We start from the raw sequence: 18,696 nt of genomic DNA, 5'->3' as shown, positions 1-18,696 counted from the left end.
GGCCACCATCTGGAAAGTATTTATTAGCAATTGTTGTACTCTCTAAAGTGTTTATTGGCTTGGTATTATTTCTCACTCCCCCGGTGCTAGCTTATCTCTTTATGTCTCTTCTCAAATGTCAGGCCGTTTTGTTCCTGCGTATAGGTGCTTTATTCATGCTCCGAGGTTTGGAATGCTTCTCTCTTGTCTGTGTCTCATTTTTCCTGGTTCTCCTATAACTTCATTATGAGTGTGTGTACACGTGTGTGCACATGTGTGTATGTGTGTGCCTGTGTGTACATGTGTGTGTGTACGCATGTATACCTGTGCACATGTACACACTTGTGTGTGTCTGTGTACATGTGTATATGTGTATGCCTGTGTGTACATGTGTATGTGTGTGGGTGTGTGTACCTATGCATGGCTTTGGCGACAGTAGGGAAAGGTGAACTGCAGACCCTACGAGGAAGCAGACAGTCTCCTCAGCCATTCCTGTGGTCCCTTCCAGTCCCCTCCAGGTTGGCTGTTGACTTCTGAGATGGGCACTGGTGTATTTTATTCTGTCCTCCATTGGTAGATGTCTTTGGCCTCCTGTGTGCTCGCCTCGAGGCCAGACAGCCCTGCTTAGGAAGGAAGCTGTACCTGTCTTTCCTCCCACGTGGAGACCTCTCTAAGAAACCTCACAGGATGCTTGTTCTCATCGCTCTGGGTTTGTCAGGGAGCACGCACATGCCCACCTCCTCCTTCCCCCTTTTCTCTTTCTTACCTTGCGGATGAGAAATTGGGTTTTTCAAAAAAGACCATTTGACTGGCCAAAGGTTTTAAACCTCAGAGAAAAGAATAACTATACTTCAGCAAATCTGGGGTCTCCACACATGAAGAAGGTTCTGGAACCCTTACAAATACCTTTTTAATGACATCTCTTCACAACATCCTCTCTTAGAGCACTGTGATTAACCCCGATTTTGCTAGTGGGGAGGGTGCAGCAGGAAGGCCTTTAGTGTCTACAGAAGCCATCCTTTCCTCCTTCCCCAATTTCTTTGGACAAACTGAAGAGACAGCTGCTCTTCCCGGGTTCTCTGTACCACACACGCCACTGATTTGCTTCCTGCTTCGAATGTGTGCTCTGTTCCCTCCCACGTTCCCCTGGTGAGCAGCCCCCCAACTATTCCTGTGAGTGCTAATTGCCAGCATCATTAATACCCAGCCATTAGCTGCTCCCACTGTTTGGGGGCAGGGGGTGGCTCCCATCCATCCTGCCCCTAAATGCCACTGGGGCCATGTGCTGAATTGAATGTGACAGCTCGGCAGTGTCCTAGGGTCTCAGCTTCGTGAGCCTCCTTTGGCGGGGCTTTTGGAGTGGGGGAGGGAGGCAGGAGGGCTGGATCCAAGATGCTAATCTGCAGCTCCCCCAGGGGAAGGTCTGGACACTAGTGGAATGGAAATGCTGACTGTCCCCCTTTAGCAGAGCTGCAGGGTGACCCTAGATGTTTGTGAGCGGGGGCGGGGGGGCCACAGCTAATGGAGAAACAGCCCTACAGACGCAGGGGTTTGCAGGGCTTCGGGCGGTGGGTTCATGCCGCCTGCAGCCGCAGAGACCTTTGGATTTTGGTCCTCCTGCTGTCCCTCGTGCCATGCCCCCAACTGTGTCTTCAGCAGAGTCCATTGCTCACTGCGCCTGCTGCTGCTCAGAGGGCACAGTGGCATTCCCAAGCCAGTGCTGACCCTCCCCCCGCCTCCCTGCTGCCTGTGCTGCCAGCTCAGCAATGACTGCCACCCTCCTGATCTCTGCCTCCCTGCAGAGGCTCTCTCGCCTTTGTTTCTCTCCTAGTCTCTCATTTTTTCCTGAGTATACATTTCTTATATCTCCTGTGGACTTGTCCCCTTTCCTTTGTACCTTGCCACTCTGCCCCAACTACAGGCAGCCCAGGGGTGCTTAGGGCACAAACACCCCCTTGGGAGAGAGTAGTCTCTGATGGGGACTTCCCCACATGGGCTGCTGCCGTTTCTGTCCCCGTGTGAGGCTGGATTCTTCTCCCTCCGTTTCACTCATCACCTTTTTCTACTTTCTACAATGCAATGTGTGTGTACACGAACATACATACGCACAGACACACACGCACAAATACGCACATACGTGCACAAAGGGAGGAGGGCTGGGCAGGCGAGGACTCTGAGGGGTGCACTCAGAAGTGTCCCACTGTAACTTCTTATGCGCAGCTTGGTAGGCAGCCCCAGGGGCGCAGGGCAGCAGAAAGGTGCTGGATTAGAAGTCAAAGCCGCTTTGACATGGGCTCACAATGTCAACACCCTTCTTGAATTTCTTTTTACCTTCTTTGCACGGTTGGAATTGATTATAGATAATGTCCTCAAGGTACTTTTTGGAGAGGGGATGGGCATTTATGAAGACCTGGCCTGGATGACAAAGCTTTATAAATAAATTTAGCCTAATCCATCCATCCATCCATCCAGCCAGCCAGCTACCTACTGGTTTAATAACTGTGTATTGAATACTGTCTATATGCTGGGACTGGGAAGTACAGGCATGAATAAGACTCTGTCCCTGTCCTTGAGGAGCTCATAGTCGTGAGTGGGAGTGTGTATGGGGTGTGTGCAGACTGGCGAAGGAGCTCAGGGCTCAAGGCACAGTGTACTTTCTATGCCTCAGGACAGTGGTGTTGCAAGTGTGGCATCCGCTTCACCTGTGAACTTGTTGGAAATGCGGATTCTTAGGCTCTACCAGCCCTCCTGACACAGACACTGTGAGGTCAGGAAGCAGCAAATCTGGGTTTTAAAAAGCCCTCTAGGGCATTCTGGTGCACACTGAAGCTTGAAGACCCCTGCATTAGGGGATTTGCAAAGGCTTCACTGAGGAGGTGACATTCAAGTTAGCTCTTGGAGAGTGAGGAGGGATTTCCCGGGAGGGAGATGGCTTCCCAGGTGGAGGGATCAGTATGTACGAAGACAGGGAGGTATGAAATAGCATGGCGTGTTCAGACACTTGGGTTGGACAGTAGTGTTGCATTTAGGGGATGTGGGGGAAGATGGGAATGCAGGCAGAGGCCACAGTCAGAAGCGTCTTCTATGCCCGGCTGTGTTGTCTTTGTCCTGCAGGAAATGGGAGCCGCAGTAGCAATGACTAGAAGGCAAGAACCAATGATTTATAAAGAAGTCTGTTTGGAGTCTTATTGTTATGTGGTATGTCTCTTTTATTTAATAGCATAAATAAATATAACATATTCTCTATAACATACTCAGAGCGCCTAAGAGGGAAATGTTTTTTGAAAAACATGGGTGTATAAAATTTATTTCAAGCTTATTTTTCAGGTCCATGGAATTGAAGTTGGGTTGTCCTAGGTCCCTGGAGGTCTCAGGCTTCTGTGCAGTGGTGGTGTGCCTGGTACAAAGTTAGACTTTCCATCCCCGTGGAGAGAAAAAAAGGCCTCGGCCCTAGTATGCTTTTGGAGGGCATGTTGTACTCCGTGGAACTGAAAGGGGAGAATTGAGTTGATTAAGGGTAATGTCTGTTGATTAGATAATCTGAAAATTAGTCTGATAATGTGCAAATTATCTAAAAGCAGCATATGATGTCATTGGCACATGGACGGGAAAGATCTAACAGATGTTAGTCTTCTGGCATCTCTTGTCCTCTAACATAGGGCCCAGGGACAGCTAACAGCTTTACGAGCTAGAGTGAAAATTACCTTTGAAACAAACTTTAAAAATTTGGATCATTCTGAAAGGTGCCCGAAAAGCCGTAGAGCCCACACAGCCAACCATGTACCCAACTTCAACACAGGAAACCCAGGCTTTGTCGTAGGGGAGATAGAGGGAAATTTTAGATACAGGGCTCTTTCTGGGAAAGTGAGCTGCGTCTTGCTTCCCAAAGAGCAAATTTGGGAACCAGCTGCAGGCGTTCTTTAGGTAATTTATTATTAACTAAACAGTTTGCAGAATCTAAAGCAAAGAACCTGAGGGGTTGCTCTGGTCCTTGGAGGTATACCACATGGAGTCAGTTTCCCAGCCCCATGGGCCATGCGCATGTTTGACCTAGTGGCTGAGGAAATGGCTTTGGAATTGTTCGGTCCAGGGTATGGATTGTGACCCTGCCACACTGCCATCTTCTAGCTGGGTAAATGTGGGTCACTCACATTTCTCTGCTCCTTAGTTGCCTCATCTGGAATGTGGAGACAATAATCACACTGACCTCGTGGGGTTGCTGTGAGTCTTAACTGAGATCATGTGCGTGTTGGGCACTGTCCTGAACACTGTGAGCTGGTCTCCCACTTCTGTCCCATTGGGACCGACAGAGCATGTCCGTGACCACAGATGGCTCATCTGAGTCAGGGGCTCCATCCGAGGCAATGTGATGGGACATTTCCATCGCTGTGTAGCTAACTGCCTGCGGGGTCTCATTGGCATCAGTTGTAACTATCAGAGCCTGACCCGGCCCTGGCACATCCTTTGCTAAGTCTTAGATACGGGACATTGATCCTTCTATGCTGGCTGAACAAGAGTGCTTATTGGGTGCTTACTGTATGCACACCTAGTTGTGGGGATAAGTATAACTGGGTCTCCCAAAAGGCAAAACATATGGTCTCACCCCTAGGAGAACTTCTGGAGTAACTGGAGAAACAAGATGGATGCATAAACCCAGCGGGAGAAAGCTGTGGAGTGGAACCTAGCCAAGTGGCATTCCTTTATTTATCATGCTATTTCCCTAGGATCGGGCATCCACATGTCTCTTGACTTTCTTGGAACCTCTTTTATTTTTCTCACATTTTTGGCCTAATTACCTAGAATGTTCAGGATTGAAGAGATCCACATACTGAGCAACAACCGTGACAGCAGTGACACTTGCTAGCATTCTTTGAGTGTGTCAGACACTGTGCCAAGCGTGCCACATTTACCTCATTTATTCCTCACAATAACCCTGTAAGGTGGGTGCTACATCCCTCAGAGGTCACCAAGAACACATGTCCGTTATGCAATGCTGTTATTCTTATTTTACAGACAAGGGACCTGAGGCTCAGAGAGGTTGAGTAACTTTTCCCAAGTCACACAGTCAACAAGATGGGAAGCTGAGGTATGAATGGGCTTGAGTTGGACACCAACCAGTTATGTCAGGACACTGGAACTCCAGGTGACGGGTCCCAGTCCCAGGCTTGTGTCTTTGTCGTAGTCCTTATGTTCCTTAATTTTCACCTCTAGGCCAATTGCCTAATGCATCATATTGGATAGTGGCTTTTCAAAAAAGATGAACACAATAATAGGCACTGTCTTAGCTTGTGCTGATATAACAAAATTTTATAGACTGGCTGATTTAAACAATGGGAATTTATTTCTCACAGTTTTGGAGACTGAAAGTCCAAGATCAAGGTGCCAGCAGGGTCAGTGCCTGTCTGGTGAGGGCTCTCTCCTTAGGTTGCAGACAGCCACCTTCTCTCTGTGCCCTCCCATGGCCTTTCCTTGGCATGTGTGGGTGGAGAGAGAAAAAGAGAGGCACTAATCCCATTATGAAGGCACCCCCCATGACCTTATTAAACCTAATTACTGTCCAAAGGCCAAATACCATCACATTGTGGGGTTAGGACTTTAACATGTGAATTTACGGGGTTGGGGACATTTGTTCTTCAACGATCTTTACTAATTTCAGCTGTTTGTAGTGTTATATGCATCCCACCCCATGCATTGCAAATTCTGGTTGAGGCTTTAATTGGTAAATGAGCTTTACTGTAGGAAAAAAAATATTACACATCGCTCTATTGAATAGTTTCCCTGCATCTCTCTCTTGTTCTGTGTCTTGCTGTCTTTCCTAACTCTTATATCTTTTTCCGAACTTGCTCATAAAAAAGGAAAGGAAAGGAAAAGGTTTTTGTTTGAGGCAAATTCTTGGGTTTCTTCTTCCCTTTTTTTTTTTCTTCCCCCCATGTCTGTCTCCTTCTCTCCATCTCTTGGCTGCCAGTGGCTTCTGCCTGGTTCACTACAGCTTCCCTATTGGTCTCCCAGTCTCTGTTCTTGACTCTTATTATCTATTTTCCATGGAAAAGCCAAAGTGATCTTTTAAAAATATAAAACAGATCATGCCACACTCTTGCTTTCAACACTTTTATCATATTTGAATGCAAGCCAAACTCCTCACCTCAAGGGCCTGCATTTTTGCTTCTGAGTCTGAGCGTCAGAGTCACCTGAGACTCGCGTGACCAGCTTGCCTGGGTTTGCCCAGTTGTAGCACTGAAAGTCCCACTCAGGTTGCCCAGGCAAACTTGGATGCTTGGCCACCCTCCTGGATAAAAGGCTTATAAAACATGTGGAATCTCAGGCCCTACCCCAGCTCTATGAATTCTAATCAAATTTTAATGAGCTACCCAAGTGATTTGCATGGTCGGAATGCTCATGGCAGGGCAGTATCCGGTGGACCTGCTAAGAGCCACACTACCTGGGTTCAGAGCCAAGTTGGCAACTTACTCACATGCAACTTAGACAAGCTGCATAGCCCCCTCGTGTCACCTGTATAAAATCAGAACATTAATGGACTACATCTCATAGGTTATCATGATGATTAAATACGTGAATTCATATAAAGCGCAGCATTAACAGAAAATGTATTTGATACAAGACGATATGACTGTCACATGTCAAGTTAGAGCCATGGCTGTTAAGCTGGAGGGCACATCAGAATCACCTGAAGGGCTCCTTACAACACAGACTGCTAGACCCTAGCTCCAGAGTTTCTGATTCAGTGGGTCGGAGGTGGGGCCCCAAAATTTGCATTTTTAACAAGTTCCCAGGTAAACCACTACCTTAGAGAAATCTAGTTCTCTAAGATTGATGTTCAGTCAATGATTTCCTTTTAATTCTTTTCTCTTTTTGATACACTTAGTTGGGTAACTGGCCAGGAACCGGGCTGTATTGTTAAATCTAAGGGGTAGACTTGGTTTTTGTTCTTTTCCCAGCACTCTGTCCCATGTAGGGCAGATGTGTCTGTTTCCCAGGACCTGCTTCCCGCCCTGCCTTTAGGTGTATCCCTTGACTGGGCCCCCATCCCTGGGCTATGCTGCGCCTCAGCTCTGTGGTCTCTTGACTTTTTCCTAATCCTCAGTTCTGAAGCATGAGGCTCATCCTTTTCCTTTTCTTAAATACTGTTTTTCAGTCTGAAGAACATAGTCAATGCAGGTCCATTTGTGGACTGTGTCCAGGGGTGGTGGGGGGAGGGTGGAGAATGGGGCTGGGCAAAACAGGAAGGAGACTTGTGGAATTCTAATCATGACAATAATTATATGCCAACAACTTAAATTGATGAAGCTTATCCAGCTCTGACACACCAAGATGTCCTGGAATTCTTTAAGGCGAGGGATACCACTTTGTTCAGAGCCATGTTGTTGATCTAGTTACTCTCAAATTAATGTTTTCCCCCTCAACTGACTCATTTGGTGGCAATAACAAGTTGCTACGCCAGGGAATGAACTGACCCACATGACCTTCCACTAGAAAATTGAGACATCTCATTGTGCTTTCCCTAATCAACACTGAGAAAATTCATAAGCTTTACTTGGTCTTTTTCTCACTTTTTCAAAGCATTAATGACAGACCTGGGGTTGCCCACCTAAGGCTGGAGTGCAAAGGACATTCCTGGGGTAGAGGAGAGATGTGACCTGTCTGGCCCCAGAGCTGGTGACATGGTGTACACACTCCTAGCAAATTGTTGCAACCTTTTTGCAAACTGCAAATTGTCACTCTAACCAAATATATCCATGGAGGTGGAGATACCAGTGTGAGCAGATGTATGTTTTCTGTCCTTAACGGCACAGTTTTTAGAAGTAAATATTCACAAGGTTTGTAGCTAAAGGTTCGAGTTTTGCATTTGCTAAAGATGGAGAAAAAGAAGGCAGCCATAGGAAGGGAGGGAGGGCTGACCCCACATTTTAAAATTTTTGTAATATTTCTACAGCCACCAAAATACACAGTAAGACAGGGCCTGTTTCCTCACTGGCGGCAGCTGGGCTCCTGGCGAGAGACTGCATGAGACTCAAGGCCCTGGGGCCATCTGAGTCTGGGCATTCTTGATCCCTTCCATCCTGGTTGACCAAGAAATGCCTCAGGGAGAGGATTCCCATGGGAGGGCAGACCTATCGGTTTTCCACACCACAGCTTTCCTCTCTCCAATGGGCCCCGTGATTTCTACTCTCCACCCTCTCTTTGTCCTGATATGAAAGGACTGGAGTTTTCAGTGCCTTAGAATGGCCACTCTGCTCTCAGGGGACTTCACAGCTTCTCAATTTCTAGCCTTTACCTTCCCTTGCCTGGCAGATTGCCTCTCGCCCCACCAAAAGCCTCTGTGAAGATTTGTCTGTCCTTTTGTTAAGCATTTCTTGTCAGCTCTGCGTCCGTCACTGCCAGGTGCAGGGGTATAGAGATGAAGGACACTGCTCCTGGTCTCAGGGAGTGCACAGGAACTGGGGAGAGACGCACGTGCCCAAATACAACACATGATGAAAGGCCGAGCTGCTCTAGGTTTGGAAAACTTCACTTTTCTGTTTCTTCTTTCACTGGATTATAATGCTCAAGTAATAGGCCTAAAAAGGACCTTAACACATCATCTAGCGTATTCTCTCACCTCTGGATTGGCAATGCATCAAACAACTGGCCATGGGGGTGCCTTGCTCTGTGCAGAGGCCTCTTCAGAGAAGCCCGTCCTCTGACCATGACTTTAGTCGTTTAACCACCTTCCTTGCTGGCTTTCGTGTGGCCTGTGCTGCCATTTCAGCTCACTTTGTCTCACGTTGTCCCTGACAGTGTGGAGTGTGATGATTTATCAGCTCCATCCGTTAACTTGAGGACTTATTCAATCAGTCCTGGGCTTTCTCTTCTGCTGGTGCTAATCTCAGTTCTTGGAGTTGCTGCATTAGCACCTGTGCCTGCCCCCTTTAATCCTGACCACACGCTCACACTGTCCTCAGTGCTAGGTGGCAGGATGGCCTGTGAAAAAGAGTGGGTTCTCGGCCATCGAGGGCTGTGATGGCCTAAAGGTCCTATGGTGAGCGGACCCTGGTGTCCATCTCCCCGCCGGCTCCCGGCCTCCCTGCCTCTCCACGATGGGGAGAAAAGCTTCATTTGTCTTCCTTCTGGAGCCCTGGGGTGGGACCTGAGTTGCTATTAGGTGGCCAAGAAGAACCAGCCTGAATGGAAGCCCAACACTTTTATTCCTCGGATCTGTGGGATTTATTTTTTCATCAGTTCTAGCGAAGCAATGAAAAAAGGTGTCAGGCCGTGGGGATAATTTATATGAGTAAACACGTAAGGAGCAGGGCAAGCGAGAGCATGAGAATTAAGGCCATTTATCCAGGCTTTGATGCTCTGTTTGCCCTCTGGTCCAGCCTTCCCCACAGTCGTTAGCGCGCCACTTTTAACCCTCTCCTGGCTCTGTTCCACGTCGGGCTTGCCGGATCTCCCTGCAGCTGCCTGCTCTTCCCAGCCCGCTGCCTGCCTCGCTTCCCCTCCCGTGGCCCTCATTAAAGGCTGGGCAGAAGGTAGCAGGATGTGGCGGTGGCCTCCAGCTGAGGCCTGCTCCTGATTCTGAAGGGCAGGCACGTCGGTTTGCATCCTCTCTCTTCACCCTCCCGGCTCCGGCTCCGGCCCCGGAGCTTCCTCGTCCGGCCTGTCCTGTCCAGCATGTCCTGCGTGGCCAGCCTGGGCTGCCTTTCTATTCTCCCTCTTTTCCTCTCCCCTTTTCTTTTCTCTGTCCTCTGAAGATGCGCTCTGCACAGCCAAGTGGCGCCGGGCTAGCATGCTTTACACTTGAGAGATGAAGTAATAACAGGTGGCAAGAGCGGAGCTGCCGCAGCCCAGGATCCCGGTTGCCATGGAAACATGTCAGACCTGTAGAGGGACACAGGAACTGTCAGCCATGGATGGTGGCAGGGGAACAAGTGAGAGGGGCGAGGAGAGGCATATCTCTTCCTGGAGGGCTCTGCTCACTGCCCCGGAATTCCGCAAGGGCTGCATGCCCGAGCCGAGCGGGCCCCAGAAATAGAGCTGCCGGGCTGGGGGCAGCGGCTGGGGCTGGGCGGTAGGTAGCGAGTGTGGCTGCGTGTTTGTGCACACCAGGCCCTGGTGTCTGCTCAGGATGTGAAACCATGCTTTTGTGCGTGTGCCAAGGAGGAGCCTAAACTTCTGGCCTGCTTCCTGTTTCCCTAGGACACTTGGGATGTGGCTCTGGTCTCAGCAGAACCCAGATGAGGGGCTGTTGTTGGTGGCCAGATTGTCCCCGCCACTCATTCTTTTCTGAGCGGCAGGCACATGGCAGCAGAGAACAGACTGAAAGGGGGAAAGACAATCTTGTATGGGTGGTGGCTTTATGGAAGATCTGGGGCCTCATTTGCCACAGACACAAGGCCTGATTTAGCTCAACACGCCTGTGGTGCGCACAAATACCTTTCTAGAATGCCTGCTCTCCCGTCCCTGAGCATGGCGGCCGGACTGTTGGAGGCTTGGCTTTTTCTTTTTCTTTTTCTTTTTCTTGCTTTGATTTATTTGAATGCTTTCCTGTACCTCCTGTTATTTTTTTCTACATTTCTTCAGGAACTTTGTTCCTGATTTCCATTTTTTTTTCCTTTGAGCTTTTTAAGACTTATCTCCCCCAGGTAAATTTCTAAACTCTTAAGGCTCACTTTATTTTCTCAGCAGCTTACTTTTATCTCTTATATGATCTCAGCCCACGAGCATTAATCAACAGAAAACCAAATTCATCATCACGGTCGCTGACATAGAGATACCACTTGGGCCTTTGCCCTCCCTGTCATCTTATTCTATAAAGCGGGACTCAATTTCCCATAAGCAGAAGCAAAATTTCTATTTAAGTCCCACTCGCAAGGTCTGGGCAAGCTTCCTATTTATAGTAAAATCCTTTTTATAATGATCTCATATATGGTACCAGGAAATTGCTCATGGCTGGGTCAGGCCATAGGCCAATCTAGCAATGGTGTGAGCTTTACTTAAAAAAAAAATTCCTCCATGAGCCTCTGGAATTCTCCAGAGAAGTGTTTTCACAGAGTGTATGACAATAAACAGGATCACCTGCAATGGATTACTTTGGTAGGGAACTTAAATTTAAGTTCAAAGGGAATTTCTTCTTTTATCAGGCCAATCTCAATAATTTTTATTGCTTTGGGCTTTGTAAATAACATATGGGTGAATCAGGTTGACTCTAAAGAGATTTAAGAAATATTTTATATGCAAGGTCTGTCCAGAAAGTGTTTGCCTCTGGAGTTCCCAGGAGGTGGAGAAGTGTGATTAGAGGCAGAATCTCTGAGGACACTGACAAACCAGGGCGGAATCCTGTCTCCAAAGAGGTGTAACTGGGGCCTGGAGCCAGCACTTTAATCCTTTTAGATTTCTTTTACCTCATCTGTCAAATAATCCTTACTTCACAAAGTTTTTGTAAAAATCATGAAATAACATATGTAAAGCATCCAGCATAAGATCCACCCTGTGTAGTATAAATAAATGTCTGCTGCTTTTTCTTCTCAACAAGCGGTTGAACAAAAGGGACGCTGAGTGGATAGGCACAACCTGATATCCTCTTCTCGAGAGACCATGAATCATAGTCTTAGATTTTCTTGTGTATTGGTGCAGAATAATATCTCACCTCCTGTAGGGGAGGGGTGCAGCGTTCTACCTCTAGCAATGCACGGTCCTCGGCTACCCACTCCTGCCTACTCCAGGAGCTGGCCATGAGACCACGTCAGATGACCAGCCAATCCCTTTGGACATGGACCAGCTCTCCTCTGAGGAATAAGGAAATAAACCAAGGGCAATGAATGACATTCAGAGTGACAGATACCTCTGTCACAGGGAAGCAAGCATCATCCTCCTAGGAGGAGGTCCGAGGGGCAACACTGTGCCACCTACTGACATCTCTGCCATTCCTTTCTAAGTCATTCTTTCCACAAATTGTTGGCAGCCTTTTCTAATGTACAGGGCAGGTAGGTGTTCCAACAGTGAGTGAGACATGGTTCCCAACCTGAAGGAGTAGAAGATCATCTAATATGGGGATATGAGGCAGGTGCACACACGTATAAACAAATGAAGGGTCATAAGAGTGATGCCAACAGAGTGTCCTCCCCAAGGCATGACTGGTCATTTCTGGTTGGAAATTGGGAGAGCTCCACAGGAGAACCTTCGTTCTGAATATGATCCCTGAATACCAAAAAATGTAAGAGAACCAGATTTATAAGAGATTAGTCCATCCCATACCATTTTACCATAAGGGAAGGATGTTTTGAGCCCCCTCTTGTAAGAAATGAGTAGGAACTGAAGCAAACATGATTTCTCTGAAAATAAAACATAGCTGTACACTATCACTTTCTATACCTGGACATTGCCAGACTAAAAATGTACCTCCTCACCCCTGCTGGCCTGGCATGTCACAACTGCATACACAAGGACCTCCAGGTGGGATTTTAGAACCTCCTTCACCCGCTTGGACAGGCACATTGTATGGCCAACAGCCAACACAAATATATATGGGGACCCTGCTCTGACTCAGTCTCTTCGGATGAATGAAATGCTGTTCCTGTGGTCTTTTTACATAGCTCGATTTCTCTGTCACTCTGCTGGGCTCTACTAGATCATTTCTGAATTTTTTTATTTCTTGCAGTATTGGAGTTCTTGATTCAACAAAGTGTTCTACCAATGGTCTCTTGGTAGGGAATACTGTAAAGAATTATCTGGAAGTTCTTATACTCTGTATTTTACTTCTTCATCCTTGTGCATCATAAGGGATACAGTGTGTCATAGAAAATCAAATTCTTTGGTTGCTTAAAGATTTTGTGAATGGGGAGAAAATCAGACATTATAGGAAGCCCTTAAGATTTAAGAGAGAGACAGATGAGGAGACTGAATCCCCTGAGAGTTTTCGTGAAATGACACACACGGGATTCCTTGATCACCTTCCACACAGGAAGCTACCTAAGTTGTGGCTGGCATCTCCGCATTTCCTATCTAGTTCATGGCAATCATGAAACTTAGCTTTGGTTCACCCTCAGCCTTACATTTAACATATTCTACTCTTCTTTCTGTTCATCATTTAATAGAGTTCTAGCCATCTCTTGATGAGGAAACCCTTAGTTTACATGCTTCACAGACAAGCTTGGATTTTCCTAGGAGAGTTCTAAAAATGACAAAGATGGCAATTGAAGGGGAAGGGAGAAAGGGACACTGGTACTTCTGGATTTGGGCAATGAAAATTTTACAGGCCGAGTAAAATTTTTGTGGATGTACTGGTTTTTGGGGGTTATTTGAAAAATCATTCTGGTTGCCGTGCAGATATTTTTGGGGTCCAGTGACAAAGAAAAGCCCACACCCAGGAGAACCCAGAGTGTGGCCAGCTCCCCTCTCTCTCCCAAACAGCCAACACTTCTCTTGCAGAGAATGATCTGCCTCCCTGAAGATGGAGATCAATGACTTAGAAACTGATTAAACAATCCAAATAGCAACTGATAAATGGATTAACCCTCGTAATGTAATTCTGCTAGCTTTTGTCTTCCGCCTTCCCCAGGTAAGTTTTCTATTCCTGGAGGCAAAACAGAGGCATGGAGGAAGTGAGGACCAGAGGGAATCATATTAAAGTGGGTGAATCCGTTTATCACTTACTGTCTGGATGGCATTTCTGCTCACATATCTGCTTCCTTTTACAGATTTGTACCCTATGGGACCCTGATTAATGTTAGCTAGTGAATAATGAAAGATAGCAACAGACATTGGGCATAGTGAGGAGAACATAGACCAGCTCTCTGGTCCCTGTGGTTAAGGCTGATCCCATAAATGGAGAGACTTTTCTTCCTAGTAGCAAACAGGGAGTGTGAATGTGACAAAGAAGTGTCCACAATAGGGAGAGAGAAGCAGAAGAAAATGGAGGCATTTCTTTCCCTGTGAAGAGCCTGTTCAAGTCTTTTCAACCAGCCCCTTGAAATTGAATGATTTAGGTGCTTGAGGATGTACACTCTACTCGCAGGGCTTTGTTTTCAAGGTCATGTCCCAAGATCTTTCTTTGCCTTTGTTTAAGGATTTTCAGGAGGGGTGTGTTATGAAGTTGGTGTGTTCAGTTACTTGTGAGGGTCTTAAGCCTAGAGACATACTGACTAACCCATTTAACCCATCTCTGGCATGAGGCTGAGCTAAGTACCTGGCAAACCTGTGTCCAGTCTGCAGATTAACTTTTCCTGAGCATTTCCCATGATCAGTGAGTCTGGACTTCAGGGAGATGAGGCTAAATGAAAACAGATGCCTGTGTACCTGCCAAGATGCTCATCAAAGTCCCCAAGACATCTTTGGTGTCCTTTTTGGAAATGACCAGCCATTAGTGCTTCTTTGTTTTCCTTTTCAGGGACAGGAAGAATATCTCCTAAACAAGAACATCTTTCCCAAGGGCAAGGTCCAGGCAGTGACCATGTTCTCTCCCTCCAGTCACACCATGGTTTATGGTTGCCATCTGATGTTTGGGGCCTCAGTCCTGAGGGCTGCTTGGTCAGGGCTGAGAGTAGTGTTCCCTTGATCAGGAGGCCTTCTGGATGGTTTCGTCATCCAGAGGAGCAAGGTGATTTCTGTAAAAACACAGAACTGGGAAATACTATAAAAATTAAACTCTGGATGACTTGTAAGACATGAGTACCATCGAACCCAGAAGGATCCAAAAGAGACCCTAGCCCAATTTAACAACTTAGTTATAACAAAAGCTCAGATTCTAGACTTCTTGTTCTTTCTGAAGCAGATTCTGGCACATGGTGGGAAGAGAAGAGAGGGCAGGAGAAACTCATTTCAGCCTGAAATTCGAATTCTTTTTTAATGTTCCCACAGCTCAGAAAGGACCGGATGGAACAGTCATTCCCAATAACTACTGTGACTTCTGCTTGGGGGGCTCTAACATGAACAAGAAGAGTGGGCGACCTGAAGAACTGGTGTCCTGTGCAGACTGTGGACGCTCTGGTGAGTGTGGCCCCTTGCTGCATCGGGTGCCCATAGACCAGGACCTGGTCTGCCCGCCTCCCTCTGCCATCTGGTGGTGGTGGGCTTGGAGAGTGGAGTGGAGAATGATGGTGGTAGTGATTTCGAGTGGAGAGGGGTTTTCAGGTCATTTTGATATTTTTCTTCTTTGGGTCTTAAGGGCCAAAAGTTATGCCCCAGGATCCAGGAAAAAGGGCAAAGGGAAGTTTTTGACTTGTGTCTGGCCTTTCCATGAGGTGGCTTTTTCTTTGTGTGTTGTTGTGGACCACAGCGAGGTAGAGTGAAAATGCCTGAGACACAGGCAATGTGCTTTCTTGTATTGGATGATGCACATGCATAAAAAGACGTCTTTGTTCTGTCAAAGTGCCTGGGGCAAATCTGAAGAACATGGAAACATGAATATTGGGAGAGCAACCGCAAGTTCGTGGGAGTCAGAGACCCCTGGGCTCCTGGGTAGCGGCATGAACACCACCCCCATTGGCCACTCATGCCATTTTCTCACGTGGAACAGGCAAAAGAGACCCTGAGACATCAAGGAGGCAAAAGGGCAGGCATTTCTAGAGCTTATCTGGAGTTGATCCGGTATAATTTTTTTCATTTTTAACCTATCAAAAACTAAAGTAACAAAAAGAGACTTTTGGTCTTGTTCCTTTGTTCCTAAAATGAGTTTAGGTCTTCAAGTTTTGTTAAGTGGTCTTTTTGTTTTTCAGTTCTAACCAAACCATTATTTTTGGCTGGTCATGGTTGGTTGGTACTACCTACTTTGCATATCGTATTATGTCACAGCTAGACCCAAGTGCAAGGCGGAGAGGAGAGAGGATTTTGGCCTCATTTTTAGTCTCACCAACTACTGACTAGTAGGTGAAACACAGTTCGATTGGGTGGATGGCTCCAGCAGTGAGGAGTCATTTCTCCTTTCTGCTTTTCTAACTAGTGTCTTTTTCATTCCCAGTCTCAAGAGGACTGAAATGACCACATCTTGGTTTACTGTAACAACTCAGTTCTTCCCTTGCTTTGTCTGCAGATCTTGGCTTTAGCCCTTTTCTATTTTGATGTGAGGGTTGTTTAGGGCTTAAGACCGACTTGAGTGGCAAATCAGTAATTTGAAAAGGACTGTGGTTTCCATCGCACACAACCCTCAACACTTACCTCTCGAGGCCCCTGATAGGGGAGTCATTTGTGCAATTCCATCAATTCATTTACTGATACCTAACGCTGAACTTTTTACTATACTGGTGCTAGCTTAGAAGACAGGGCCCTTATGAGAGTGGACTCTGGTTTTTAGATACTTGAAAAGAAAATAAAACAAATGAAATTCAATTAAATGTTTTTTAAAAGCAAGCAATCAGACAAAATCTCTACTGCCAGAAGCAAGGTCACTTGGTGGAGTGATATTCTAAGCAAAGCGTTATGGACTGCTGTAGGCTTGGATGGGTTAGAGAGGGCAGCTTCAGAAATCTCATTGCAAACTGCTATAATTTCCCCCTTTCTTTGCTACCAAAGACAGGATACTTGAATCTAATCCATGGGGCATCAGAAATGAGAAGTTGATTTTCTATACAAAGCCTCTCTTTCTACAACCTTCACTCAGCTTTCGCCCTGGGTTTTGTCCGCTGTGTGACACGGGGCCATTTTAATACAGCCTAGGTATTCTCATTGCATTTTCTGAGGATTAATTTTGGCGGATCATTTAGTTAAGCTCTGACTCTGATGTTCTTGAAATAGCTGATACCTTGGGAATAAACAGGTGGCATTAGCCTATGGGATGTGCTTGTTAAGGCAGGTGGGCGAATACTTCACTGGGGCTTCCCTAGGGTCCTTCCAGAGAAGAGAGTGGAGCTTGGAAGAGCCATCTTTCTCTTCCCATTGGCCTCTCTACTTCTGTTTCTGGGGAGAAAGTGAGATGCCTGAAATTGGCACCTTCAGTGGTGCATTATTACTTTCCATGGATGCAGTCCTGGGGCCCATTTAGAATGTGAAAAAGCTTAAACCTGAGTTTTACAGATTTCAGGAGGCTCTGTTTTATTAGGCTTTTTATTTTAACTCCTAGTTCTCACCTTCTTACTGCTCTGAGTTAGATCTGACAACTCTGAACTTTCTGGAGTAACCAAGACTTGGGCATGTTTAGTGGCTGGAGTGTGCGCGTGTGTGTATGTGTGAGTGTGTGCGCACACGTGTGTGTGTGTGTGTGTGTGTGTGTGTGTGTGTGTGTATGTGGGAACAGATCACAGAAATTTCCTCCAGTGGTTAAAGAAAACAAGAAACTCTTTTATTACCCACCACTTATCAGGCTTTCCAACCTCTTTTCGCTTTCAGTGTAAATGAACCACATGGTGTAAGGGTAGCATTGAAAGGGTTCTGAAAGAATGGGATTAAAAGCGGGCAAAAATAAAAATGAAATGGATGGAGGCTTAACCACCTTGAATGGGTTATCTGACAGTGATACCTTTGTAAAGCTGACTGTCAAAGTGAAGGGCAAACATTGTTCAAAGAAACACCAACCGAAAACTCCAAAGAAATACCAACCAGGCTTTAAAACCACCAAAGAAAATCATTGTCTGGGGCAGGGTTGCGTGAGCGTGCATGCTTACGTGTGCATGCGAAAGAGGAGGAAGATCGTGGCTGAATCTTTCGCTGTCGGACACTGTGGACATATGTATCATAGTGGAGACGATGCTTTTTTGGGGAGGGGGGAAGCCTCTTCCCTGGAAATGTTTGCTTTGTCCAAATCCCTGTCACCAGGTGATGTACCTGCTTACTCCCTTTTGGTGTGACAATGGTTTTATTATCTTGCTATTAAGAATAATCAGGTAATGAGAATATTAATAATGCTGTCTGTTGCTTAACCCATGTGCTGATATATTCATCATACATGTCAGCTCATTTGGGAGGAGAAGGCAGGAAGGAGAAGGAGGCAGCGGCCGCAGCACGCACCACGGAGGACTTATTCGGTTCCACGTCAGAAAGTGACACTTCAACTTTCCACGGCTTTGATGAGGACGATTTGGAGGAGCCTCGCTCCTGTCGAGGACGCCGCAGTGGCCGGGGTTCACCCACAGCAGATAAAAAGGGCAGTTGCTAAACCCACGGAACAGACTCTCTGGGCAACTAGCCACCGCCCTCTGACTTTGGTCATTGTGCTGGTTCTGATATACTTCTTTTAATGAAAGACAACTTTAGGTTTTCCCTTTATCCTTGCTTTTTTCCCTCACCTCCCACGTGTCCCTTCCCCTCCCGCCATCCCTCTATGTTGGGTATGAACATCAGAAGCACAAGCTACTGAAACAGAACAAAACAAAACAAAAGAGCAGAATGAGCATTCTTCAGAGAGATGGCATTGTGATGTGCTATTTATTTTCCATAGAACTAGGAAGTTAGGTGGATTATCTCTTTTTTGAGGGGAGGGGGTCTTTTTGACATGAGCAGAGTTGATTTCCTCAATTTCCATATTTGTTGGCCAAATGAAGAGAAGAGGAACTTTGGGTTTGGAAACAACCCATAACATTTAAAAATTATTATTTATATATTCTAGCTATTATTAGAATCAGAGTTTTTTTTTTGAGAGAGAGAGAGAGAAAGGGAAATCAAAGAAATCGTAGTAATATCCTGTTTAGAGGCAAGCCACTGGGGGGAGAATTTCCTCACTGGGAGATGATTGCACTTTCCGTGCCCCACGGAGTTCGAGGCTCCCCACGGCAGACCCCCTCCCCACTT

General features: G+C 46.5%; 1 protein-coding gene across 1 annotated transcript in view; it reads left to right on the top strand.

Moving 5' to 3' along the window:
* The window catches only part of DPF3 (D4, zinc and double PHD fingers, family 3), a 233,774-nt gene that overhangs the window by 167,988 nt on the left and 47,090 nt on the right, over window positions 1-18,696 (top strand). The window contains exon 8 of the mRNA XM_012656079.1: window positions 14,836-14,964. Within this exon, the coding sequence (XP_012511533.1) occupies window positions 14,836-14,964 (129 nt within the window). The remainder of the gene's footprint in view (window positions 1-14,835; window positions 14,965-18,696) is intronic.

This window comes from Propithecus coquereli, unplaced genomic scaffold (genome assembly GCF_000956105.1).
Source record: "Propithecus coquereli isolate 6110/MARCELLA unplaced genomic scaffold, Pcoq_1.0 Scaffold5, whole genome shotgun sequence".
Lineage (NCBI taxonomy): Eukaryota > Metazoa > Chordata > Mammalia > Primates > Indriidae > Propithecus > Propithecus coquereli.
This window is presented reverse-complemented; position numbering and strand designations above follow the sequence as displayed.